This window comes from Dermacentor andersoni, chromosome 3 (genome assembly GCF_023375885.2).
Source record: "Dermacentor andersoni chromosome 3, qqDerAnde1_hic_scaffold, whole genome shotgun sequence".
NCBI lineage: Eukaryota > Metazoa > Arthropoda > Arachnida > Ixodida > Ixodidae > Dermacentor > Dermacentor andersoni.
Window position 1 is genome coordinate 10,639,499 of NC_092816.1, and position 27,568 is coordinate 10,667,066.

The window sequence follows — 27,568 nt, forward strand, 5'->3', positions numbered from 1 at the left end:
AGTCTCCCCCTGCAATGATTGTGTTGGAAAGCTGCGATAGGATTCGTTCTACAGCACTGCCGTATGCTCTTCCTTTTTTCTGTCTTTCCCATTTGCTAGTGCTGCAATGCTGAAGACATGACCACATGATGAGTTTTTCATCCGTCAGCAGGCGCCACAGCGAAGTTGAGGGCCGGCTCTCCGGTGCCCACTCTACCAATTTTATCATCCCTTTTATTTAACCACTACGTGTGGTTATTGGGCGATCTGACACCGGCCTGACGCGTGAAAAACTCTGCACGGGGCTTTACAGGGAACATGTAAAGCAGTTTAGTGGTGGGGTTTGCTGGACCAGATGGTTCATGGTGAACGTATAGGAGGCTCCAGCAAGTACGGACGCGAGCACAAGTAAAAGGAACGGACAGGACAACGTGTGTTTGTAAAACGGTGGCGCCACTCGGCGGGGGCAGGGGCTATGCGCGGACCACTGCGGGTGCAGCGCGAGCTGATCGGCGGCTGTCGCCATTCGAGCCTTTGTTTTCGTCGTAGCCGAATGCGCTCAACGTCCGCGCCGGGAGCAGCTGAATGGGCCGATGAAGACGGGGACTGAAGCAAGGAAGTAGCTCATGGAACCGCGTCCGTGGTGTCAGCTTTGCAGATGTGGCGCGAGAGGTAATGGCGCCAGCAGCGTCATATGACAAGTTCTTTATGTGATCATGTTAAAAGCACTACTCTGGACTATAAGCATTGTTTGCCTGTGCAGGATATTGTTTACTTTACGTTACTTTAATGTATAGCATTTTACCTGCTAAGTGTGGCCTCACTTGGCGGTGTCTAGAGGCACACTTTCGAGAAAGCTTACAAAAAAAAATATGACATGTCCAATTGCCACTATATTGTCCTTTCTTTTTACAGAATGCCGAATTACCGGCAGAAATAGGAGCGTGCCCTTTTAAATTATTTCGCATTAACTGTAGAAAACGTGCGTTAAGAAATCGTAGGGCAGTGGGGTGTAACGCGCACAGCAGCCGCACCCGAGACGCCGAGTGGTGCCCACTGGTTGTGAATGCCCAGCAAAGGGCTGGAAACGCGCAGAGTGTAACTAAACGAACGGCGGCAGTGACGCTGCCATCGCAAGGAGAGCTTCGCCGCGCATAGGACTTTGGCGTTACAAACAATTGCCCTTTCAAGCGCACGGTATACCACAAGCACCTACAGTGAATTCATCGAGCACCCGTCCATACCGAATGGCTCAGAAATACACCTGCGCGTCTTCCAGGGTGCGAAACATATCAGAGCCTAAATAATTCGTTTTTCGTCGCTCGATTCGCACACATATACGCCGCACCTGTGACGCCTTTACAGTGCTTGCTGTTTTTACGAGAACGTCTCACTAGGCGCCTATCATTTCCAGCGATTGTTAGTGCAGTGCACAGCAAGTGCTGCGAGCTGCAGAAGCGTCGAGCCGAGTGATCGTTGCATCGTGCGGAACGTTAAAACGGCGCCAAATTAAAGACGACTAAAATTGTGAGCCTTCCTGCGTATTCTTTTCGCTTGACGCCATTTTTGTGAAGTACGATTATCATCTGAGCGAGTTGTCTTTAGCCGGCTGAACTTAGTCCAACTGTGGCTCTCACGGAACGATAACCTCATCGCATCACGCCTTGAGCAAATCCCATAACGGTCGTAGTTAGATCTATTACAGCAGGTGCTTGTGGATATACGAGACAAGTTCAAACGCTCTTCGTAAGTCCTATCATTTATGAGTAGCTTTTCGCGACTTGGTCGCTCGTTCGGTTACGGCTACATATCGCTGCATGTAAAATCACTGCTCCCTAAGCACGAGGTCGCGGGATCGAATCTCGGCCATGGCGGCCGCATTTCGATGGGAGCGAAATGCGAAGACACCAGTGTACTTAATTTAGGTGAACGTTAAAGAACTCAGATGGTCCAAATAATTTCGAAACCCCCCTACGGCGTGCCTCATAATCAACGCGTGGTTTTGGCACGTAAAACCCCATAATTTAATTCTTTTATCGCGATAGCAATTTTACTTATTTATTTATTTATTTATTTATTTATTTATTTATTTATTTATTTATTTATTTCTCAGATGCCCCTGGTGTGGGGTTTTACATGAGGGGTGGGTATTACATTTGTGCCAGGTCTTCGATGAATGAAGTGGCTAGGATTGGAGCAGCGCGCAGCGTCGGTGGGCAGATGATTGCAGTCGTTCGCTGTTCGAATGAAAAATGAGTTGAGATGCGCAGTAGTGCGCGCAGGTGGTGGATATACAGCTTTAGAATTACTGCTGTGGAGCGAAAGGCGGTGAGCAGGTACGATAATCGAGCGAACAAGAGACGAGTGGCAAAAGTCATGGTAGAGGGACAGGCACGCTATTTGTCTGCATGACTCAAGACTGCGAAGATTAACTCCATGTTTTAGTTCAGTAACGCTAGAATAGTAAGAATAATCTGAGAAAACAAATCTAATAGCGTGGTTTTGGATGGACTCGGGAGCTTTTTGTAGGCTGATCTGATGCGGGTCCTAAACTGCGCATGCGTATTCCAGCTTGGGACGAACAAATGTTTGGTACGTTAGCACTTTTACGTGAGAAGGGGTGAGCTTAAGGTTATGCCGGACATAGCCAAGGACGCGGTTAGCTTCGTTTGTTATACTTGCTATATGATGCAACCAGCTGAGATCATCAGATACTGGGATGCCCAGGTACTTATACGATGAGGCTGAAGATAATTCGGAGCCAAAAACGGCGTACTTATATGCTTCGTAGGAAGCTCGGTGGTGGAAGGAGATCTGCGAAGTTTTCTTGAGATTTAGAGACATTAACCAAGTTTTACACAGGTTTTCAACCATTTGTAAATCATTTTGAAGGGAAATGTTATCATGGGAACTATGGATAGGACGGTAGATGACACAATCGTCTGAGAAAAGGCGAACACAGGAGGAGATGTTAGTCGGTAGGTCATTGATGAAAATAAGAAAAAGTAATGGTCCGAGGACGGCGTCTTGAGGAACTCCGTATATAACAGGTGCTAACGAGGAAGTAGGCCCATTAGTACAGACAAACTGTTTTCTGTTTGTGAGGAAGTACCACAACCAGTCCAAAACAGAGGGGTTAATATTTAGGTGAGAGCTTAAGGAATAGCCGTTTGTGTGGCACCTTGTCAAAGGCGTTCTCGAAGTCCACGAACAGGGCATCTATGGGAATATTGTGATCGATGCTTGAAATGATGTCATGAATAAATTATACAAGTTGGGTCTCACAGGATAAACCTTTTTGAAATCCATGCTGTTGCGGGTGAAAGAAGCCAACCGAGGTTAGAAGCTTGGTTATGTGGGAATAAATGACGTGTTCCATTAATCTTGAGGGCACACTCGTTAATGAAATGGGTAGATAGCTGTTAGTGATGAAGTAGTACGTTTCTTTGGAACTGAGATAATCTTACCCACCTTCCAGTCTTGTGGCACCACTTCTAATGGCAAGCACTGTTGAAAAATATGAGACAGGATGACGCTTGTATGATGTTTGGTATTCTTTAATACCTTAGAGTTAATGCCATCGATGCCTGCAAAAGATGACAACTTAAGATTGCCAGTTAGTTTGCTGATACTATAAGGGCTGAATAGAGTGCCGGGCATAGTAGGGTAAATAAATTCTGGAAACTCTGGAATTCTGGAAAATCGGGCAGTTCATCACTGAGTTCGAGGGTAAATACAGAAGAAAAAGTGTCATTGAGTACATCAGAGACGTCTGTTTCAGGAAGAGGGTTATTGTGATGGTCGCATAATGAGACAGATTTATGGTGGCCTGGTTTTATTGTTTTGCAGAATTGCTTTGGATTATTCCGCAACATGGTAGGTAATGTCGTAGAGAGGAATAGTTGCTTAGCTTCCGATGCAAAGCGCTGAAATGTTTTCGCTGCCGCGTTGTATAATAAGTTGAAGTCTAAGTTAATATCTATAAGTTAGAATCGCCGTATAAAATGATGGAAGCGTCACGATGTGTGGACGTTACAGAAAAGAGCAATTCGAGTAGCGAAACAACGAAGGAAGGTTCAGCGTCAGGAGGGCGAGAGCCTACGCCAAGTATGACAGTGGATATGAAGTTTTGCAAATAAGAAATAAGGCTTCCATTGGCGTAGCTATGTCGATTAATGAGCAGCTAAGACTCCGGTGGGCCGCCAGCATGACACCACCGCCACGCCTACCGTCTCAGTCTCGCCGAAAAATATCAAAATCCGGAAAAAATGCAGAACACTTCAGAATCATCAACGGACTAGTTTTGCCATGTTTCAGTTAGCGCAATTATTTTAGATTCAGTTGTTTCTACAATGTATTAAAGTGAATCACCTTTCGGAAGAATGCTTCCAATGTGGGTGTAAAGAAGTGGGAAATGCTTCCGGACCCACACGTGTTTCCGGAAGCATTGTGAGGTAGCTGTGTTTTAGATGGGATGACCCTATTGTTGGAGGGATCATATACGTAGCTCCTGTTATCTATAATCAGCTTGTCGCAGCGACACCCAAGGCGCATTTCTGTCGTTGCCGTGAGGTTCCGTATAAAGTTCAAGGACGATAAAATCGTCACCGAGCGCCGTATGCTGTGGCACAATCTCGCGCATGCAAGGGAGGAAAGTGGAGAGAAAGCGCGCCGTCTTCCGTCGCGCGCAAGGCTCCGGGGGTGGGTGGGTAGGCGTCTTCTACTCCGGGCGACCCGGGCGGCCGCTGTGTCTTGAAAGCCATCTCTGACGGCGACAGAGTCCGCCGCGAACTATGTTTCCGCGGCTTAATTCGCGTTGATGCGAGACGCAGCACGAAGGTCAATTCGCTCGCTGCTGCTGCCGCGCTTATTCACTCCAGCGTTTTGACGGCGAGTTTCCGCGGTCATCGAGTGAGATCTGCTCACGTTTGCCTGTTAATTTGGTTAGTATGCCTATTACCAATTTATACGGCCGATAAAACTACTATCTTTACTTCGTATATCTGTCCACTAATTTGCTAGCGCAATCGATGCTTCGCCTTTTTTTTTTGTACCTGTGTAAGTATTCTATCGAGCGCTTGACGTTACATGTTTCTGGTACGTGTAACATCAGTAGTACTGCAGCCGTGTGGTGCAACTGTTTTGCGCAGGCATTGGGCAAGGCATGATGTACTTCTGCAACACGATCGTGATCAACCAGTACTTCAAGCAACACCGGGCGTCGGGCAACGGCATCTACTTCGCCGGCGGCACGCTCAGCTCCTTCTTCTTCCCCCCGATGCTGTTCAGCATCATCAACACGTACGGGCTGCGCACCACGCTACTCTTTCTGGGCGCTATTTCGCTGAACGCCGTCCCGGCTTCCATGCTGCTCGAGTCGCCGTTCAGCCGCATGCGCCGTATCGACCGCCACAAGAAGTTGCGGCTCGTCGCCGTCGACAATGAGTGCACGCCCGAGAAGATAAAGCTGCCCGTGGAGCGCTCTGCGGGCAGCAGCAATGTCGAGGAGAAGCTCGAGCGCTGGTTCCGCAGTCAGCTGGCCGTATTCTCGTTCCTGCGGAGGCCCATCTTCTACGTCATAGTGTTCACGGGCATCACCTTCTCCTTCTCGTTCGTGGTGTTTCCGGTGACCATCGTGGACTTCGCCATCAGCCGCGGCGTGACCAGGAACCGCGCCGCGCTGCTGCTGACTAGCTTCTCGACGGGCGACCTGGTTGGCCGCCTGTTCAGCGGCGTGCTCACCGACCGCAAGCTGCTGCGCAAGGACCACATGATGGTGCTCACGTACGCCGTTTGGAGCGCCGCCTTCTTCGCGCTGCCCGTGTGCCGCGCCTACGAGCTCACTTTCGCCGTCACCGTGGCGCTAGGCGTGGCCGTCGGCAGCGGAGGGATCTTCAACACGGTGCTGTTGGCAGACTACCTGGGCGTGCGGGTCATGCCGACCACGTTCGCCATGTACCGCATGGTTCTGGGCATCATTTCCCTTATCCGGCCTTTCTTCATCGGTAAGTCGATCGCTGTGTGTCGCTCCCGGGCATTGTTAAGACACGCTTCACTGTTACCAGGTGCTGTCTTGCCAGATAGAGAGAAAAAAAATGTCAGTCGGGGCACGAGTAACTACTGCGGTACATCATCCCATGTGAACAGGCACACACTATACGCAACGCCAAACCGTATTGACCGGGGTCGAAAATGCAGTAGAAGAGGAGCCATCGGAGCTGCCAGGTGGTGTCCCTCCAATGGAGTGACCCAGACCAATACTGCTTAGTTTTGGTGATGTGACAAAAGCCGGGATGTTCAGCATGACATGGACCGTGTAGGAAAATAACGGCAGTCCTTCCCTACAGTTTCCCGACGGTCTATAAGGCGCTGCTTTCTGTCGACTTGTTCTCGTACGACGTCCATTTTAGCTGTGTGCGACACGTGCGCATAAGCTGCCACAAACGTGCCCTTATATACACACACAGGTCGGTTTGGTGCTCGGGCATTCAGGTTAGCCAAACATCTTGCTTGTATCCATAACAGATAGTCATGACCTCTACTTCAACCTGATACTCTTACCCGATAACTCATGCGACTGTAAGAAGAAAAAAAAAATAGGATGCCGTTTTTTTGAAATTGTAGCACTAGTAGTGGCAGCTGTCCTCCGCTCCAAACCTATGTGTTCGCAAGGTTCGGCGGGGGATTGAAGACGAACAGTCCTTCCAGAAAATGGTCAACCCCGAACTCGGAAGTCGACGCCGAGCTAGCCGCGTAGAAACGTGCGCCCAATTTGCCGGTCGAAAACAGCTGGCAGCTGCACGATGTAGAAATTAAGGCCCGCGCAGCTGAAGCAAGCGGTCTACCACGAGACCACGAATTCGCTACAAAATTCTGTATCTCTGCCAGGACGCGGTCCCTCCCCGTGTGTCTGCCTCCTCCTTTATCGGGTGGACCAAGTCTTCCTCCGAAAACAGAGCCTTTGGCCAAACAACTGAACACCCTTGGAACGGTCCTCCGTGGCCCGCACCTGCAGCACTCTCTGCACAAAGTGCACAGAGGCGCAAAGTTACGGAGAGGCGAACGTGAAAACGATGTCCGCTTGCTTCTTTTTATGTGTGCTGCACATTTTTACTTTGTCTGAAAAGCGTTGTCCCAGTAAAGCTTGTCTATGCGATCGCAGACGCCCATTAAGATTAAAAGACTGAGGAGAGATAGATTAAGATGGAAAAGTGGAGTTGAGCAGATAACTGGCGCTATTGGTCTGTTCGAGTAAAGGAACAGGCGCAAACAGTCAAAAGGTGGCGGAGGTTTAGACGGTGCGATGAGATTAATCAGATTAGGAAATTTGAAGGCGCATATATGTAGTCGGCTCGCACAAGACAGTGGTATTTAGAGATGAAATAGGCTGATGACGCCTTAACCGTCCCACGCTCCCGTGACGCACTGACTGCCGCGGGCTGACGATAGTTCGGGATACTGGCATCGTTCATTGAAGCTGGGCTTCACTCCTTTGCGTTACTCGCTCATCAAAGGCAACAATTGTCTGAAGGTCCTTACTGGTGTTAAGTGGACATCGGCCATGTGGCGGGTGGTGGGGAGGGCCACGCTTGTCCGTGGCGTCGGCTGCCGAGGTCAGTACGCAGTACCCGCCTGTGTGACGTCTATCGCTGCTCTTGCAAGGGCGGTGGCGAGCGTCTACGAGTAAGGCTCGATGCGATGCTCCCTTGGGTGTTGTCGCCGCTGACACTGGTCGCACGATTTCCCCGCGACGAAAGGCCGCTCTCGTCGATGCTGACTAGTTTGTAATTAGATCAAAAGTGTTAAGGAGAAAATTGTAGAGGAACATGAAAAACTCCCGATACAGCTTTCTGTTGCTCAATACGTGCTACATAAAAGTGTTTTTGCCAGAGTGAAAGAAGCTCGCAAATACGCGCAGCGTGCCTCGAGCGGCCAGTCGCGCGGCAATCTTGCGTGCACTCGCGGGCTTCTTTTACGCTCGGAAAAACACTTTTATGTAGCACGTATTGAGCACCAGAAAGCTGTATCGGGAGTTTTTCATGTTCCTCTACAATTTTCTCATTGACACTTCTCATTTAATTACAAGGGCTAATCAGAAGGCCTTTGCCCTTATGTTTTATTAGCCAAAATAATGTACACACAGTTAATTACAAATATACGTACTATTCTACGTACATTACACTAGTTTTCCACATAGTCTCCACACCGGTTGAGACATTTGTCCCAGCTCAGCACTAAATTTGAGATGCCGCTGTGGGAGAATTCGCCCGGCTGGCTGTGGGACCGCTATCGGACCGCTGTCTTAGCTTCATCGTTGCACGTGAATCAGTGTCCTGCCAGGAACTTCTTCAGCGGACCGAAAACTTGAAAATCACTAAAGGCGAGGCCTGGACTGTGTTTTGGGTGGTCCAGGCTCTTCCAGTGAAATGACCAGAGCTCATCGGTGGTTCTGATTGCCACATGTGGCCTCGAATTGTCGTGGAAGATAACCGCGCGGTCCACATCGAGAATCCCTCGGTGTTTTCGCATGATGGCAGCCAGCAGACGTGACAGTGTGGAACAATAACTGTCGACATTGGTGGTTGCGCCTTGTGGCATGAAAGCCAACAGGAGGGGTCCTCGGCGATTCGAGAAGACCGTTAACATCATTTTCCCAACAGATGGCACTAAACTGAATTTTTTTTTTTCACAGGCGAACCCGGATGTGCCACACCATGCTCTGCTGCTTCGATTCCGGAGTGATATGCAGTATCCACGTTTCATCGCTAGTATCGATGCGGTCTAGGAAACTTTAATTCTCCTCGACATACCGTTGCAGATGATTCAGTGAAGCACTCATTCCCTTGCCTTTCTCATCATATCATCGAACTGCTTAGGCACCCACCAACAGGAAACCTTCCGTTACCCTAAGGACCTGTGAAAGATGTCGTAAACACCCATACGGAATGCCAAGCTCCCGGGAAATGTCCTTTAGGTGCACACACCGATCCGCTTTCACTATTGCATCCACGCGGGAAATGTCAGTCAGTGGCGCACGCGGACTCCCTAAACACTCGTTGTCATGCAAGTCTCCACGGCCTTTTGCGAACTCACACCGCCGCCCCTCACACTTCTCAAAGTGAGACACCTCTCCTGATACGTGGGCGGCACTCCCCTGTGGATTTCGATGGGCGTTCGTCCCTTGCTCCATAGAAAACGAATCACACTGGACGTGTGAAGCACAACCGCCACCTTCGACAATTGACAGCACCGCCGTGCCGCGGAGCTACCGGCAGATAAGGCCGGGCCGCTCCACGAAAGGTCCACCTATGGGAACAGACACTTCGCATTTACAGGCGTAATTTGGCTAAAAAAAGTAGAGGCAAAGACTTTCTGATCCGCCCTCGTAAAATATTTGAAAAGCTGAATAATTAATTAAGACTAATTATGTAATTAGACGGAATGAAAAATATAATCTGAGTATCTCTAAGAGACGGCAAGCAACACTACCTTTGTTCTGTCCAGTAACGTCGCATTTGCATATTTTTAAAGTTGGCTAAAGCTACGTAGGACCCCTTGAATATAGAAAAGCCGAAAGGAATTGTCATAAACGTCTTGTTCCGTGTTTCTACGTTTGAAAATGCTAATGTAGGTCAAAACAATTGTCGTCAAATTATTCGTTCGATTCACCTCATTACGCACGCGGGACCACGAGCCGTGGCTTTTGGTTCAATCTCTTTGTGACGTAGACGGCTGACGTGTAGTGAAACTGCCTTCACGCTTCCCTCTTTTAACGATGGGAAGACGTATGCTGTAGTTGGCTGTAAAAATAGTGACTGGTACATTAAGAAATGAATCTGCGTGACCAAGTTCGCGGACCGCTGCTGCATAAGCACTGCCTGTGTTGCCTTCATGCACGGCTTTCCCCTCACCCGCCAGCGTTGTGTCGCTAACCTTCAAATAAGTTGCATCAATCTTGGCACGTCGGCAAGAGGGAGTACCGCTCGTTACACAAAGGGAGTAGCACCGCTTCCTGGCCATAGCAAGTTTCTCGTACCTTATCCGCACGCATATACACCAACCCACACACAAGTTTAAGCCCACTCCATCGCCAACGTATCAAGAATAACTGAATGGGCACACACTTGTATCAACGCGCCGAAGCATGGGTGGCGACGACTACACTGACAGCACACGAATGTTCGAAGCTGAACATTTCGTGACAGTCCACATAATAAGTGAGCGACTAGCGATAATACGTCCTTCCTACAAGTTTCTACAAAGTACTCAACATCTGCGTTCCAAGTCTTGTGCGCAGCAAGAACAAATATATCGCAACTTAGCACACCTACGAGCGGTTAGGCAGAATATAAACAATTCGATAATGACCGCACCGAGGAACTTTATTGAATCAGAAACATGACAGTCCGCTGCTTCACAGAGTTTTCAAATAAAGAACGAAGAGCAAAGCACGCTGATCCTGATTTAATTCATAAGCGGAAAGTTTGGACATCTTGGGCTACATTTGTAGCGCCGCTTTTAGTACAAGAACGTACGCGCTGCACGAACCGTTTGGACAAGCCGTAATGAGACCAGAAAGTGCTTACATATCCTCCAAAGCTGTGTGTCCGTCATCTAGTCACCGTCCACAGTATCCACCGAAACAGAAGTTTACTTCGCCGCACCGGGGCGTCATGCACGTCCGTTGTAAACACAGAGGCAACGGAAGCAGTTAGGACAACCAATGGGCGCGTGATCAAACATAGCGGCGCCCACGGGACCGCCACAAAAAGGGTTTATATCCAGTCATGCGGAGCATGCGCACTTAGACATTTCTTATCTCGTAAACTCTTGTGATAAGCGAACGAAGGTGTGACGGACGTGTCATTTTGCTTCATGCCCCCCCCCCCCCCCCCCCTCCCGTCGTTAGGCTGCGTGTTCTGGCGCTGCTGTCAACTCTGGAACGCTTCAGCTCAAAGGGCCCATTGCGCATTTTCCCAGCTGCAGATAACGAGCTGAGCACTTCTGTGACGCGTGTTTCAAGCGATTACATTGCGATCGCTACCTGGTTTGGCGGTGTCAGCACAATCCGACGGGCACCGTTCGTTTAGAGCAGCGTTGACAGCAACAGCAGAGAAAGAAATCGGGGTGAGCAAGTATCCAGAAAAATAGAGGCGAGCAGCGGTTCTCTAAAAATGCTGGGCGCTGCTCATCGCTGGAACAGTAGCTGGCAGCGTCAAATGCATTGCAAAATAGCCAAGTCACGTCTGTCTTACTCCGTGCGGTAGATGCAGAGCTTCTAACCTGCACTGATATATTGAGTGGGTGGCCATTATCTTAGTTATTGACAATCGATTTCCGCGTTAGGCTGGTCCCAGCCCGCTTTGCGATGTTCACAAGAGAACAAGTCTAAGTGCTAGGCGAGGTGGTACATGGTCCACTAAGATGAAAACCAGCTGAAGAAACCCATATGCAAGGACCAAGAAGTACACAGGACGATTGCTGGACTGACAACTGAACTGTATTGTTGACATAAACCCGCAAAGTCTTACCAATTACATACGCCAGTACAAAGCAACACTACAGCCATGACGTGTCAAGTTCCTGATTTATGGTTTTGGTCACTGAGCGAGAACAGCGAAGCCTTTTGCGAGGACAATACAAGTGTTGTAAAAATAAAATAAACAAATGAAGCGAAGAACGGCACAAAGGGCGACATTTCAAAAAAAGCTCGATAAGGAGAAAGTAAACATTAAAGTAATTAACCCTCTACAAAGTTCTACACAAGTTCTCTTAGCTCAGTATTGTGCCGGCGATGGCAGGCGGCCGCACCTCCGCAGCTATACGGTGCCCGGCCTCGCCCCTCGGCGGATGCACGCGCACTGTTCTTGTCTGGAGCCCCAAGTCGCTGTCCGTGGGCGCTCGGTCGGCTCTGGTCTCGGCAGCTTGAACGGCTTCAGCAACGTGACTGCAGGATCCTGGATCGACGTATCCGAAATACGGGTGCTGGTTGTCCCCAGGCAAACTCGAGGAAACCAGAGCCGCAACTACCGCCGGCCAATCAAGAGCGGCGAAGAGATTCCTGGATCTCTCTTTATGGTGGGAAGAGGTCCGTTTGCTTGGATCCGGAACCAAACAGCCTCGTCCTCGAGCACCGAGACCAGCACTTCTCTCCGGCGTTCTAGATCCAATCTCCTATTCCTTCCTCGTACCCCGAGTTCTTTCAATGCCACCCTTGTTCTTGCTCCCTAATGAAATGGCGCAACCCACGCTGGGGGATCGGCCATGAATCGGGCGGTGAAAAAACTGTTATCATTTTTTTGTCAAATAAGTTAGGGTGAAATGAAATAGGTATCTTACAAATGGGATTTGAAGTGTCTACTGTTACAGATATGAATGATCAATTATCTAAGTATTAGATAAAATATTATGAAAGCATAATAAGTATTAAGAAGAACTATATCATGTCATTCTTTTTGTCTCGCGCAGAAAGTTGCAGAGGGCTTCACAAACGTTCCTGTGGCTGTAACCTAGTATGGTAGCCCCAAAACTCTATGGCCCCAAAGGAAAGAATTACAGGAAGAGTCAAATTCAAGCCAAGCTTTTGGAAGGGTTCTTGTGAATATCTTTTCTGTTGAATAATGCGGCATGTGAGAAAGAGCTGCTGCAGAAATTCGTTGCATAAAGGGCACAAATGCGATACAGCGAGACCAGACCTGTGGAGGCAAAATCTCGGCGGGGGGACTCGGCGCGCTAGTGTCGTGGTCGCTACTTCAATTCAAGCGGCACAAGCATCGAGTGCACACTCCTGTTCCTTGCGCAGCGATTCCGGTTCGCCTCCTGAGACGACAGGGGATGAAATTCAATATAAATCAGAAGAAAATAGAAGAAAAACGGTACAGTGCAAAATTTATGGGTTTCATTATATGTATGGTATCAGAGAATAAGTTCAGTCACAAGTTGAGTTACTAAAGTGTCTGGAATAATCAGAGTTGATTAGAAATCACTGATTACCGCGCACCAAAGCACAAAATCGTATACTTTAGAGACCCGCCACGTGAGCACGACTTCGGCGAAATTCCTGGAAACCCAGAAGTAGGAAGCGGAAGTAATGACGTTATTGATGACGTCAAGCACAAGAAGGTGGCACGATATTTAACCGGCTGTTTAATGGAAAGCAGTTGTCTGGCATTGACTGAACACCTGCCTAGCAGAACGCATGTGACGTCGCTCCTCCTCTCCCGGCGCTTACCTGCTCGCTCGCTTGCTTGCTCGCAACAGCCGCGCGCGCGCTCGTTACATGCTCTGACGTCAGCACCGGAGAGGGCGCGAATAAAGCCCCTTTGGTAATTTGAAAGTAACGACACTCTCCTCCTCACAGCGCTTTCCTCCTCGATTCTCCTCGCCCGCCGGCTGCGCACGGCGCGCTTTTCCTCCTGGGCTCCCGCGGACGGGCCACAGGATTCTATGGAGGCGTGTTATTTTGGGTCAGTTGCGCGCCCCAGTGGGGTTGAAAATTTTGAGAAATGTTAATAACAGCATCGATAAGGCTGGAGGCAACGTTTATGAGGAGGTTGGTTTTTTCTTAAAGCCGTATGAACGGGGTATACCGATATAAAGGGAGCTTCGAGGCGAGTTCTATACTCCAGACAATTTTTCTGCCACATGATCAGATGCTTTACTTCGTGCGTCTGATCTAGTATTGCTTGTGACACATCTCTTTGTGTGTGGCTTATTAAGCGAAAGCCTTAGACCTCTGTTTCAAGGCCCCTTTGTGTGCTACATAAAATATCACGTGACCGAAGGAAGGCGGGAAGCGAACCAAAGCATGTGCAGCCACGTATAAGAGATGATGAATGATTAGCAATGTAATGATTGATTAGTGATTGGATTAAGATGAATTCGGGTGTGTTAAGGAGGATTAAGGTGGATTAAAGTCGATGAAGGTGCAATAGTGTGAATGAAGGTTCATAAAGGAGGACTAGGTTGGATTAAGGTCGATGAAGGTGGATTAGGGTGGATGAAGGTGCATTAAGGACGATTATAGTGGATTAGGGTGGAAGGGTGGATTAAAGTGCATGAAGAAGGATAAGGGTGAATTAAGAAGGATTAAGGTGCAATAAGGAGGATTATGGTGGGCTAGGGTGAATTAAAGTGAATGAAGGAGGATTAGGGTGGACTAAGGTAGATGAATGTGGATTCGGGTGGATTAAGGTGAATTAAGGACGATTATAGTGGATTTGGGTGCATTAAGGAGGACTTTCGTGGATTATGGTGCATTAAAGTGAATGAAGGAGGCTTCAGGTCGATGAATGTGGATTCGGTGGATTAATGTGCATTAGGAGTATTATGGTAGACTAATCAGTCTTTATACTCATTGAACCCTAATTCACCTTAGTCCACCCTAATCCACCTTAATGCTCCTTCATCCACCTTAATCCAGCCTAATCAACCTACATCGCCCCTAATGAACCTTAGCCTACCCTATACGGTCTTAATCCTCCTTTATCAACCTTAATCCATCATAGTCCGCCTTCATCCACCTTAATCCTTACTCATGCACCTTAATCCAACTTAGTCCTGCTTAATAGTCCCAATCTACCTTAATACACCCTAATCCACCTCTACCAAACCTAATCCAGCTACATGGTCCCTAATCCATCCTAATCGGTCTTAATCCTCCTTTATCAACCCTAATTCACCATAATCCACATTAGTCGACCTTAATCTCCCTTTATCCACCTTAATCCTCCCTAGTCATTCTTCATGCACCCTAATCCACCCTGATCGGTCTTAATACGATTTCACCAACCCTTCACCTTAATCCACCATAATCCACCTTAATCCTCCTCCACCCACCTAAATCTTTATTCATGCATCTCAATCCTTTTTAATGCACCTTAATCCACCTTAATCTTCCTTAATACACTCTAATCAACCTTAATCCTCCCTAATCCACCTTATGTCAATCACTAATGATTCATCAATTAACTTGGGTAATCATTCTCTTATACAGGGGTGGACATGCTTTGGGTCACCTCTGGCCTTCTTTGAGTCACGTGATATTTCCAGTTTACACCTCGGCCTTGAAACAGAGATCTAAGGGCTTTCGCCTTAAAACTTTAAAAAAGCTCAATGTGGACTAGCTAACGCTCATCACCTGCAATACCACGGGTATACTTGCCACTAATTTTTTCAGGGCGCAAAGCAGAATCTATAATGCTGCACTTCCGACTGAATAACAACAGTTAGCGACGTGCGAAGTGATGGAGCCACCCAGAATATTAAGCATACTGAGAACAACCGCAACAAAAACGCTGGCGAGCAGGCCCGAAGAATGAAAACGAAAGTGCAGCATTACGGGATGCTTTGCTACGAGCTATAAGACGCCTCAGCTCGCAAACAACGCTGTTCTTTGTCGGAACAAAGTTCTTTCGGCCAATGTCATGCAGCCACTGCTTCCTGCGCAAGCCGTCACGCTTTCCTTGTGGTATCATAAAAACGGCATAACCATCTTCAGGCTTCTTGCTGCAGTTATATGCGCAACAGCCCGGCATAGCGCTAGCACATAGAGCAGGCAACACAGCGTACAACGTTCGCTACGCCGAGCTAAAGCGCCGAGCCAGCCGTGCTCAGGAGGAAAATGGCGCGAACGAAAAAGAAAAACACAAGCAAAACTCAAGATCCGCGCGTTTCCACGGGCAACGGCAGGGAGACCAATCGTCGTGCAGAAAAACGGGGGCAAAACTGGTTGCCGCGGGGGAACGCGCAAGGGGCGAGGAGGAGGCGAGGAGGTCGCGCGGCGGCGGCAGAGTTCAAAGAGTGTCGCTACTTTCAAATTATCAACGGACTTTAGGCGCGAAAGGTGCGCTTCATGCGCCGCTCGCTACGGAGCTAAGCCCCGCCAGGTGGCGTTCGCTGCGCGTCTTCCTGGCGCGTCGAGAAACAGGACAGTGTGCGAACAGTGTGCGCAAGTTCGTGGCGAATGGACGTGCTCTTCGAGGCTCCGTGGCGGCGTCGAAATCATAAGTTTTTGTGCATGCTTTGAGCTTGCTTCCGTTTTTTATTTGCTGATGATTTTGCCTTTAAATAGTAATTGGGTGGTTTTCTTTTTCTTTCCTTCTTTTTGTCTCTCGTTCTAATAGAACCAGAAGTCGAATTTTGTATGCAGGTCCGCCAGAAAACAAAACGCAGCCGAACTCTATTATCGGGCGAACACACATGCAATAGATCATAATGAAAACATGCCGACGCAACCCTGGTCGATTTCTGCTAAGTCTGCGCAGCATTCCTAATGCGCGTGCTCCCTTTGAACTAATATGCTCTATATGCGGGCTCCAATTAAGCATTTCGTTGTACATTACACCCAAATATTATGTGAATTCACCTGTGGGATACTTCCTTATCGATAAAGTATCGGAATTTGCACAGGAAAGCCTTGAGGAAAAATTCGAACATTAATAGAGAGGTTAATGCCATCAAGCCACAATTCTAGGTGGTTCGTATGAGTTTGGTACAAGCATGTAAACCTACCGATGCAGCAAAATATGATGCGTGATCGGCGTATACGTACACATGCACATCCTGTTGCAAAGGTACAGTACTCAGTAAAGCATTAAGCAGTGATGGCGACAGGACTGATCCTTGTGGTACAACTCTTGAGTGTTGATACGTTAATGAAGGCAATTCGCGTAGAGAGCAGTGAAATTCCCTGCCGTTTAAAAATTCATAAACCCATGCGACAAAATAATTTGGCAGACCTGCATTCTGAAGCGCGTTTATTAGGTCTACATGTTCTACACTGTCATAAGCCTTAGTGATATTCAAAGTGACTAAGGTTGCGTATTTTTTCTGACATCGAGCTAGATGAATACAACTTTCTAGGTCGACATGGGCACACCAAATTGAGCACCCACGTCTGAAGCCAATTTGGCATGGGCTCAAAGCCACATTCTCTATCAGCCAATTATCTATGTGGTCGTGTAAGATTCTTTCGATGAGTTTTGCTAGGTAAGATGTAGGAGATAGTGGCCTACTGTTATCTAATACATAACCGGCACCTTGCTTTTTTTAATATTGGGATTACTATTGCCGGTCTCCATTTTGGAGGAATCCACGAATTTTTAATAGAATGGTTTACCATGGTAAGCAATGCGTGTGATATCTTAAATGAAGTTTTTATTATTGCCGTAGTAATGTCATCTGGGCCTGGGGGGCGCTGAATTAGGCAGCTGGCTTAGTACATTTCTCAGCTCCGAAACTGTAACTTCTTCGAGGTCTTCACCATGCATAGTGTGATAGGGAAACATCGACTTAAAGCGACATTCTAGACCTCTAGCAATACCTTCCAGTAATTTGGCCAATTCGCAGGGCGTTGGAACCACAGAGTCGACGTTTATTTGTGCCGGAAAAGCCTTTTTATTTCTCAGAAATCGAAAGGGTGCTTTTCTGTTGGTGGCCCTTGAAAGAAAGCTGAAGTGCTTACAATCAAAGTTGTATTTCGCATTTGCAGCTGTTCTTTTAAATGTTGCTGCCGCAAACTTATAGTCTCTTCAAATGTTAGGACACCGGTTATGAAGCAGTTTTTGCTACGCTGCTTTTCTTATCTTGTAATCGCTTGAGCACTCTGCGTTCCACCAAGTGTTAGAAGACCCGCTTTTTGTAGAGTGCACGGCGAATTGATATATTTTTCCGGAATCTCTTAAAACAGAAAATAAATTTATGGCTTTTTCTTCTTCATTATCTCATTGCTGATTCAATAAAGCCATGTGTAAGACATTTTTGAATGTGCTGAAATTAACAAACGTATTTGAATGCGTAGTAACTTGAGTCAATGGGCATACAAGCTCCAGAAGCACAGGAAGATGGTCACTGCTTGTGCCCGAGTTTATAACAGACCATGTGGAGATAGACAAATTAGAACTAGCGAAAGTGAGATATATAGTGGAAAGTGACTGACTACAAATAAATGTCGGTGTTCTTGCGTTAATGCATGATAAATTATTGTTAGCAGCCCAATCCCACAAACGTTTAGAACTCGAATCGGTCTTGAAGCCCCACGATGTATGACTGGAGTTAAAGTCTCCGGCAAAGATGATTTCTTTTCCGCTGGACGTAATTACTGTATCTAGAACATTAGTATTCAGAATGCCTCCGGGGAATTAAACATTAACTAATGTGAGTGGGATGCGGCCTGGAATAGAAATGTCTATAACTATAATTTCACTTTCTGAAGTCGTAAGCTGGTAAGCCATTTTAGCCCGGTGCGCGATTTTTGAAGATATAAAGACAACTAAGCCGCCACCACGAGAGGGACGGTCTAAACGAAACGTACGGCAATTTTATAGATGAATGGGTTTTCTGCTGATAACCAGGTTTCTTGCAGTGCAATGATATCAGGTGAGTGTTGGCTACAAAGGTAATATAAGTCAATAGCAGTGGAATAAATGGCACGGCAGTTCCACAGTAATATTCTTAGCTTACTTATGTTGCGCTAAGACCGGCAGCAGAAACTGCCTTGTCTAGACTGCTATCCTTCAAAAAATATATTCTTTTTTTTAGAAATAGTCTCTTTCTAGAGATTTTTAGGCTTCATGTTATGTGTCATTGTAGATCCCTGCGCTGCAGGAGATTCGCGGCGTTTAAAGGGACTGACTACTGGTCTGAATGTGTTGCGAGACGTTGATGGAAATGAAATGACCATTATTCATAGTGACAGAATCCAGCACGCTGTTCACAGTTTCAGTGGGGAAGTATAATTTTAAATTGGCAAAGAAAGTCTCAAGAACCAGTAAGTGGCGAGACTTGGCGGTGAAATCTTGGTACTTCGGATGTATTCTATGCGATTACTGTACGTAAATTGACTGTTATTAAGTACATCATAATTATAGCTTAAAATGGCAGTTTGTATATTATTAGGCACTCGTGCATTATTCTATGCTTCGGTAATAAAAAATGCACGCATGGCTGCGGCAATACGCTTAACTGCGTATCACGTGTAAAGGCGTCGTTTCGTTTTCGATCCGATTGGTTTCGTTTTGACTGGTTAAATACCAAAGCAGTTGGACAGGAATCCACGAAAACACGTAGGTATTATAGCACAAATCATTTAACAACTTGGAAAACATGAATCGCAGGCACATCGACTTGATAAACAAAATTACTCTTTGTTACAGCACGGCTACACTTGTCGTCTGCCTTCCACTAATGCCGGCGTATAATCGCCATCGCGCTCACCTATCACCGTTTTCAGCATGCTTTTAGCGAACGACTATATCCTCACTGCAGATAGAAACTCTTGATAAAAAATGTTCCACGGCGTTTTCCGCGTTGGGACTTCATGACTAAACACTCTGATCGACAAGCTTTCCATTGCACTAAGAAGAATGGGTACCGTGAAAATTGGTTGTCAGTCCCGTTAAGGGCAACGCTGTCAACCTCCATGCTTGCGAGCCGCAGTCTGAGCTCCAATCTGATTCCTGTTCTGCGTGATACACAGGGGAGGTCTGGTTAGACCGGATTTTAGAAGGGCCTGGATTCGATGTTTCTGCATCATTCGCATTTGAAGGCATCGGAAGTTTAGAGGCTATGCTTGGGCCCGCAACCACCTGGAGTTTAGTCATTTGTGTGGTAATCATTTGTGCCAATGACTCCGATAGGCTCACTAATGGATTCTCCATTGCCTTCTTCATTGCCATCTATACTGTCGAAGCTATGACATCAGAAAGCGATGCGTCTACCACATGAGCGAGCCGACTTGCTCACAGGCATACCCGCAAGATCGCTTTGCAATGACAGAACCGGCTTCCCGTCTTGAGCATCTCTCTTGCTCAGTTATTTCTAAAATTTGTAATCCCTGCACTTTCGCAGAGCACTTAGTATGGTCAGCTGAGTGGGAACCATGGCAGTGACAACATCACTTTTCCTGTGATGAACAATCTTTTAATTCGGGGTTTTCTCCACATTTACGAGAGCAAGCAATAGATCGGCATCCCTTAATGCTATGCCCATAGCGCCAACATTTAATGCATTGAAGTGGGCGAGGATATAGCCATTCCACCTGGTAAATGAGTGGCCGCGCTTTGATCTCTGCCGAACGAGTTGTTCAGGCGAAAGTAACAATTACTGATTCTGTGGGGATCTTCTTGTTCTCAGGTAAGCGAGAGCAAAGAAATACGGATACGACTCCTGTCAAAGAAAACATTTCTAAAATCTCTGAAAGGGAAAGGCTCGAGTAGACACTACGAACTAGTCCTTTAACACTGGCTAAGTAAGTGAGCAGGAATGAAGGAGCTCACCGATTGTGAGGCAAACGCTGTACATTCGGGAAGGTCAGTGATACAGGCCTGATCTGACGAACAGCTGATAATGCCACCGCGCCCAAACTGTCGCACTTTGGTGATCGGTTGGTAGTGAGGTATCGCCCTGTGAAGTTCTTACTTAATGAATGAGGAGTTTTTCATTAGAATTGACTCTCCATTGGACGGTACCAAGGCCACAGGAACGTTGGTCAGTCCGCTGCGCAAGAGAAATTCAATTGGGTAATCATTAGGTGCAAGAGAAGTCGACCAGGCAGTGTTTGCCTGGCCGGTATCACCGCCCGATATCCAGCCGTCCCCCGAGAGGGTACACCGAGACACCAGGAAGGGGCCTCTCCAGTGAAACAGTTTGCAGTGCCGCACGGCGGTTATCCGTCGAAGAACCTCGTAGAGCCAGCGACCGAGCACCGTGATTCCGAACGGCGCGTGCCTGCGTGGAGTGCTACCTAGGATTATGTTGTTGTTGTATTTGTTGTTGTTCTTCCGCACAAATGGCACATACCCACCCCGGGCGATCGGCCAAGCATTGGGTGGTTTGGAGAAAGTGGATGAAAAAATTCAACGACGATTACGATACTCCCTAATGCGAAATTTGAGCGCAGCTCTGTACGTGTTTTCATTTCAGCTGTCAATATTTTGTATTATAATTATATAGCTACATGGTTATATAGGAAGAGAACGCTGTGAGAAGCGCTACTCTGGCGCCATATCGTAGTCATCATCGCCGCACAGCCCGTCTTGCGTGGCACTAGGCTTTTCTTCTCGCGCTTTCGTTCCACCAACGACGAGAGCGGCCCTTTGTCGTGGGGAAATCGCGCGACCAATGTGTCAGCAGCGACAACACCCAAGGGAGCGTCACGTCGAGCCTTACTTACACTATACGTTACTCGCAGCCACTCGCCATCGCCCTTGCAGAAGCAGTGACACACGTCACACACGCTGGTACCGTGGACTGGCCTCAGCAGCTGAAGCCACGGACGAACCTGGCCCTTCCCACCACCCGCCACCCTGCCGATCGCCCACGCGGCGGCGGATGCCATTGCCGCCGGCAGATCAGCGCATGCGCAGGCCGTTTCCCCTCCGCGCCTCCTCCACTTCCGGCCTCATGCTTTCCCTGTAGCCTTCTCCTCCACTTTCCTGCTCGCGCGCTTTACTTTCATCTACAGCTGCGCACAGCGTTCGCTTTCATCTTTCGCCTGCGCTCGTTCGCTCGATCACGAGGTATAACGCCGCCGACGCACGCCGGCGCTCAACAGAGGAACAGCTGTTCCCGTGTTAAGAACTACGCTCTAAAAGCTTAGAAAAAATACTAGGGAAAGACGTGTTTGGCCATCACTTCTTCGTCCAGCCACTATCTTCGCGCAGTCTTTTCGCCCTGTACAGATAGCACGGTGCGTTATAATAATTAACAGTCACTCAGTCCAACCCAGTTCTATAGGATCAACTGTTCATGCAACTCTAACCACACAACAAGAGTTGTAAAATAGTCACCGAATCCTAGTTGATGACAGTAGTTGTGTGAGAGGTCCGAAAGCGGTTCGGTGACTTGGTCGCCAGACTAGTAAAACTCGAGCTGCCGCGTTGTGTCACCAGCAGGCCGAAGATGATCAGGAACTACTTGGCCTTTGCGCTGCCATCGACAATGGATGCTGCAGGGAGTCGCCAGGCCATCGCGGCCGAGCGAAGGCCTTGCGCACCAGAGTCTCGATGCGCCTTTCCAGCACGCTCCTCCGCGCCTCAGCTGCCTTGCCCTTGACGTCGAGGGACGTCGTTGTAGGGAAGGTCGTCGGGGAAGCCTCCACGCGGCTGGTCCTGCGAACGTGCACCTTCGGGCCGTCTGCCACCGATTCCAACCACTGACGTGTTTTGCTTGTTTGCTTGTTTGCCCTCTATCGCTGGCTCATTCCCATTGTGAGGGATTGGCCAAGATGCTGGTGAAATTATAAGGTGATCAGTAATTCCGAGAAAACAACTGAGATCGCTGGGAAAGGATTCAAAGAATAAAAATTAACTAATAATTACAAATTTTACTAGGAAAGAATCTTTTTGAAAGAATTATAATCTCTTCAAGACTGAGCAAGCATCCTTGTGACATTGCCCAAGACAGGAGGCTTCCACAGAAAACTTTAGGAATCGCAAAATTTACTCCAGTTTTGCTAAATGTTCTTTCTACAATGCTTTCCCTTGCATAAGTAAATTGTCTACAACATTAGAAACAAATTGTCAAGTGTCCCATCATCACCACAGAATGGACACAGCGGGGAAAGAGCCAGACCAGCCCCATGTTGATAAAATTTTAGGGACAGCTTTTCCACACCGTAATCGAGCGAACCTCAGTTTTTGAGTTTGAAAGAAATGTCTGCGTCAAGGGAACAGTGATGTAAATACTCCACAGAATTGGTTGGCTCGCTTTAAAAGGTCAAGCATGATAGCATATGACCTGAATCTAGCAGTAGAGTAATGTATTATATGATACAGGAAGCATCGAGAGAATGGTGCCACTGAGGCCCGCTCGTGCCAGGCAATTTGCCATTTCATTCATCCCTTCTGTCCGGGTATCCAAACAAGTCTTGTGAACTTTAATTAAGCGTGGCACAAGAGAATGGGATGTATGCAAGATGTGATTCACTATTGGCAATGAGTGATGAACATAAAGCTAACAAATCCATTATTATGGCTACTGATGAAAGTGATGGACTTAGTTTTCTCAGATATAATATTAGCGCCAGGAATTCAAATAAGTATACTCACATGAAATGAAATTCTAAGGCAGAAAGACCAATCCAGAGCAGGGAAGAAAATGTCAATGCCCGACTTTTGTTCACATTCTGATGCATCTGTAGCAATGGTAGTATCTATCGCTAGACCCGGTAAGTGATCCCGTAACAACCCATTTAAAGTACTGCAGGAAAGATATTTAGCATTACGCGGATAGATATCATTAAAAATTACTTCTAGTGATTTTCGCGCACCGCCAATAATTGGTATCTCACTCATACGTACATTCAAAGGTTCAACCAGGTTCTGTACCAAGACTACGTGTGGTATATGGAAACTCGGCCAATGAACTCCAAAAAAATAACGCCGGCTGGGAAAAAAAACGCTTTCTAATCTTCTGATTGGTGCTTCGTGCATATTTAAGAATGTCTGAACAGTTAGCAAACGAAATCTTCACAAGTGAAATGGTAACCGCACTTCTGGTGCAGCGCGTTGTTAGCAGCACATTTTGGTAATCCACAGCAGAGCCAAAGAGCCTCCCGTTCGAACAGGACAAGAGGCCGAAATTTATAAGCTGTGCACCATGTTGTATGCTCGAAACCACATGCACGTGTCGTTAGCGCGTACTGTATGCGCATGCGCACTCTTCGGCTATCGCTGATGTGATAACCCGCGTTGGCTTTGAATGAACGCTTGCACGGGCCCACCGCGATCAGTATGTAACCTGCCTGCCAAGTAGCAGGAATAAACGCAGATAAACGTTCTTTCGATGTTACGTCTACGCCGCCCAGTCCCTGGATGCCAGACATGACACACCAAAATATAGCACACATCCAAATTCAAAAATGGGGTGTATATACGTTTTATAAATAATCAAAAGCAAGTCTCTTCGCATTCCTGATCAACGGTTGCATAGTTTTCGTAATATTCCAACCGCCCTCACTTCTTTTTTAGCTATACCGGGTGTTCAAAATTAAGATTTATGGTTTTCATAAAATTAGGCACTGGGAGGCACGCGATGACCACATGTGCGAATAAGTTATGTGGCCAGGGGGGACACATAGTGAGATTATAATTATCGCTGTCAGGCACAATTAACTAAAATTGAATATTTAACTTTTTATTGACTGCAGTAAGTGTGTATGTTTGTATTCAAAAGTTAGAGGCAGCTGTGTTCCTACGCAGTTTCACTTGGAAGAATTCTTCTAGCATGCCTGTGCTCCAAGATATCCGATTCCAAATTTTAATTGTCGTTCGCAATATTACGCATGCAAGAGAGCTATGATCGGCGCAAAGCTCCTCCCTGATGTGACGCGGCTGTTGCGTGCGGCGTTTAGTCTGAAAATGGGGCGGAGGCAAAGATGATAACAATTATCTTTCCCCTCTCGTACGACGGACAAGCGCTGTTAGCGTCTGTCCATCGTACATGTTCGTTTAGTGCGCGTCTTTGTAGCGCTCGTTTCTTTTCTTCAAGTATGCTGAACCAACTCGCCCACATCAAGCTTCTCCTTCCCTGTCCTGCGCCAACCGATTCCAACTAGTGCCCGCCAATTTCCTCATGTCATCACTCCGCCTATAGTCTTCTGCCGGCCTCGCCTTCATTTCCCTTCTCTTGGTACCCATTCTGTAACACTAATGGTCCAACGGTTACCTCACCGGCGCATTACATGACCTGCCCAGCTCCATTTTTTCTCTTAATGTCAATTAGAATATCGTCTATAGCCGTTTGCTCTCTGATCCAACCCGTTCTCTTTCTGTCTGAATGTTATTCCTAGCAATCTTCGTTTCATCGCTCTATGCGCGGTTCTTGTTCTCAAACTTCTTTGTCAGCCTCCAAGTCTCTGCCCCATATGTCAGCACTGGTAAAATGCACTGATTGTACACCTTCCTTTTCAATGATAATGGTATACTTCCTATCAGGAGCTGACAATGTCTGCCGTATGGGATCCAACCAATTTTTATTATTCTATGAATTTCCTTCTCATGATCAGGGTTCCCTGTGATTAATTGACCTAGGTAAACGTACTCCTTCACAGACTCTAGGGGCTGACTGGCGATCTTGAACACATTGTCCCTTGCCCGGCTATTCATCATTAGCTTTGTCTTCTGCATATTGATCTTCAACCCCACTCTTACACTTTCTCTGTTAAGGTCCTCAATCATTTGTTGTAACTCGTCTCTGCATTGTTGCTGAATTGAACAATGTCATCGGCAAACCGAATGTTGCTGAGATTTTCGCCGTCGATCCTTACTCCTAAGCGTTCCCAGTTTAATAGCTTGAATACTTCTAAGCATGCAGTGAACAGCATTGGAGAGATTGTCTCCCTGTCTGACCTTTTGCTTTATAGATATCTTCCTGCTTTTCTTGTGTAGAAATAAGGTAGCTGTAAAATCTCTGTAGATATTTTCCAAAGTATTTATGTAAGCGTTCTGTACTCCTTGATTACATAACGCCTCTATGACTGCTGGTATCTCTACTGAATCAAATGCCTTTTCGTAATCTATGAAAGCCATATAGAGAGGCTTATTGTACTCTGCGGATTTTTGATAACCTGATTAATGACATGGATGTGATCCATTGTAGAGTATCCCTTCCTGAAGCCAGCCTGTTGCCTTGGTTTACTAAAGTCCAGTGTTGCCCTTATTCAATTGGAGATTATTTTGGCAAATATTTTATATAATACTGCGAGTAAGCTAATGGGCCTATAATTTTTATATTCATTAACGTCTCCCTTTTTTGTGGATTAGTATAATGTTTGCATTCTTCCGATTTTCTGGTACCCTTGCAGTCGATAAACACTTCGTATAAAGAGCCGACAGTTTTACAAGCATTATGTCTCCTCCATCTGTGATTCAATCGACTGTTATTCCATCTTCTCCTGCCGTTCTTCCTCATTTCATGTCTTTCAGGGCCTTTCTGACCTCATCGCTACTTATAGGAGGAATTTATGTACCCTGTCCATAACTGTTTCTAATGGAGGTACCCTTACAAATTTTTTATAGAAAGTATATAGACAGTCTATAGACATTTGTCTACGAAGTCTGTGGACTGTCTATAGACATTTCTTTAGACTAGTCTATAAAAAGTTGAGTCTATAGACTGTCTATATACTGGCTATAGATTAATGAAAATTCGTTTGTAGACAATTGTCTGCAGCATGTCTATAGACAAGTGTATAGGCTTCTAGTTAGAACTTTTGTAGACTGAAGTCTATAGAATGTCTATAGACAAATGTCTATAGACTATCTATAGACTATTCCTACAGACCAGCCTATAGACAGTCTATAGACTTTTGGCCATACACTTTTTATAGACTAGTCGATAAAAAGTCTGAGTCTATAGACTTTCTATAGACTGTCTATAGATTAATGAAAATTCACGTTTCTAGACAAATGTCCGCAGAATGTTTATCGACAAAACTGTATAGGGTTATACAGTTCTATTTGTGTAGACTGAAGTCTATAGAATGTCTATAGACTATCTATAGACATTTATCTACAGACATTTTATACACTTCAGTCTAAAAAAGTAGAACTATATGTACAGTTCTACTTTTGTAGACTGAAGTCTATGGAATGTCTATAGACAAATGTCTATAGATAGTCTAGACATTCTATAAACTTCAATCTATAAAAACAGAACTTTATAATCCGATACACTTTTTTCTATGACATTCTGCAGGCATTTGTCAACAAAAATGAATTTTCATTAATCTATAGACAGTCTATAGACACAGACATTTTATAGACAAGTCTACAAAGAGTGTAAAGGCCATAACTTCATAGCTATCGGCTATCTACAAGTTAGTTTACATTTTTGTTTACATGTAGTAACAAAAAATTTTGAATGTATTTATGCTTGTGCACCTGTTGCTTTTCATCTGCACTTATGCATTAACGTTAGTAGATTAATAATGCTCCTGAACCAGCTGTGCTTTCATATAAGTTGCATAAACAGAAAGAATTTAGTGCTGAATCATGCAGTGCAAAAAATAAAACAAATGGACCGGCAATGAATTAACTGTTATTATTGCACGATATAATAGATGAATTCCTTAAAATGCAGGTCTTATGCTATTATGGAAACAGACTAAATATTTACACTACTTCCCCTTGGCAAGCATGGTCGCCAGGCTGGCCTTGACCTTGGTGTCATTAGTCCCAAAGGTGCTGCAGGTGTATGCTGCAAATAAGTAGATGCAGCAATACGAGGCAAAAATAACAAGTGTGTATTCTTTGTATGTTCATTAAGCAGCTTAGTATATTTGCTCACACCATCTAAGTCAATACTTAATGCGGTATAACTATGACTAAGGGCTGCTTGTCAATACAAATCAGTACCTTTATACAATGTTTTATTTTATGGTATGGTAAACAAACAGTCACAACTGCTGCTCGTGCCAGCAACAGTATGTTCCCTTTTATGACAAGTTCATATATGATGCATTAATGTACTTATTCCAAATGATCTCTATATTTATTGCTGAAACGTTACCCAGTTGGACTGTCTGTATATTTTTTTGGCTGGTAGTTAAGTATGCCCGTACAGAGGTATGTGCGCAGAAGACGTGACT

General features: G+C 46.3%; 1 protein-coding gene across 1 annotated transcript in view; it reads left to right on the forward strand.

Annotated features, from left to right (window-relative positions):
* LOC126520925 (monocarboxylate transporter 12-B-like) overlaps window positions 1-27,568 on the forward strand; it is a 117,369-nt gene that overhangs the window by 73,496 nt on the left and 16,305 nt on the right. Inside the window, exon 4 of the mRNA XM_050169754.3 lies at window positions 5,130-5,984. Within this exon, the coding sequence (XP_050025711.1) occupies window positions 5,130-5,984 (855 nt within the window). The remainder of the gene's footprint in view (window positions 1-5,129; window positions 5,985-27,568) is intronic.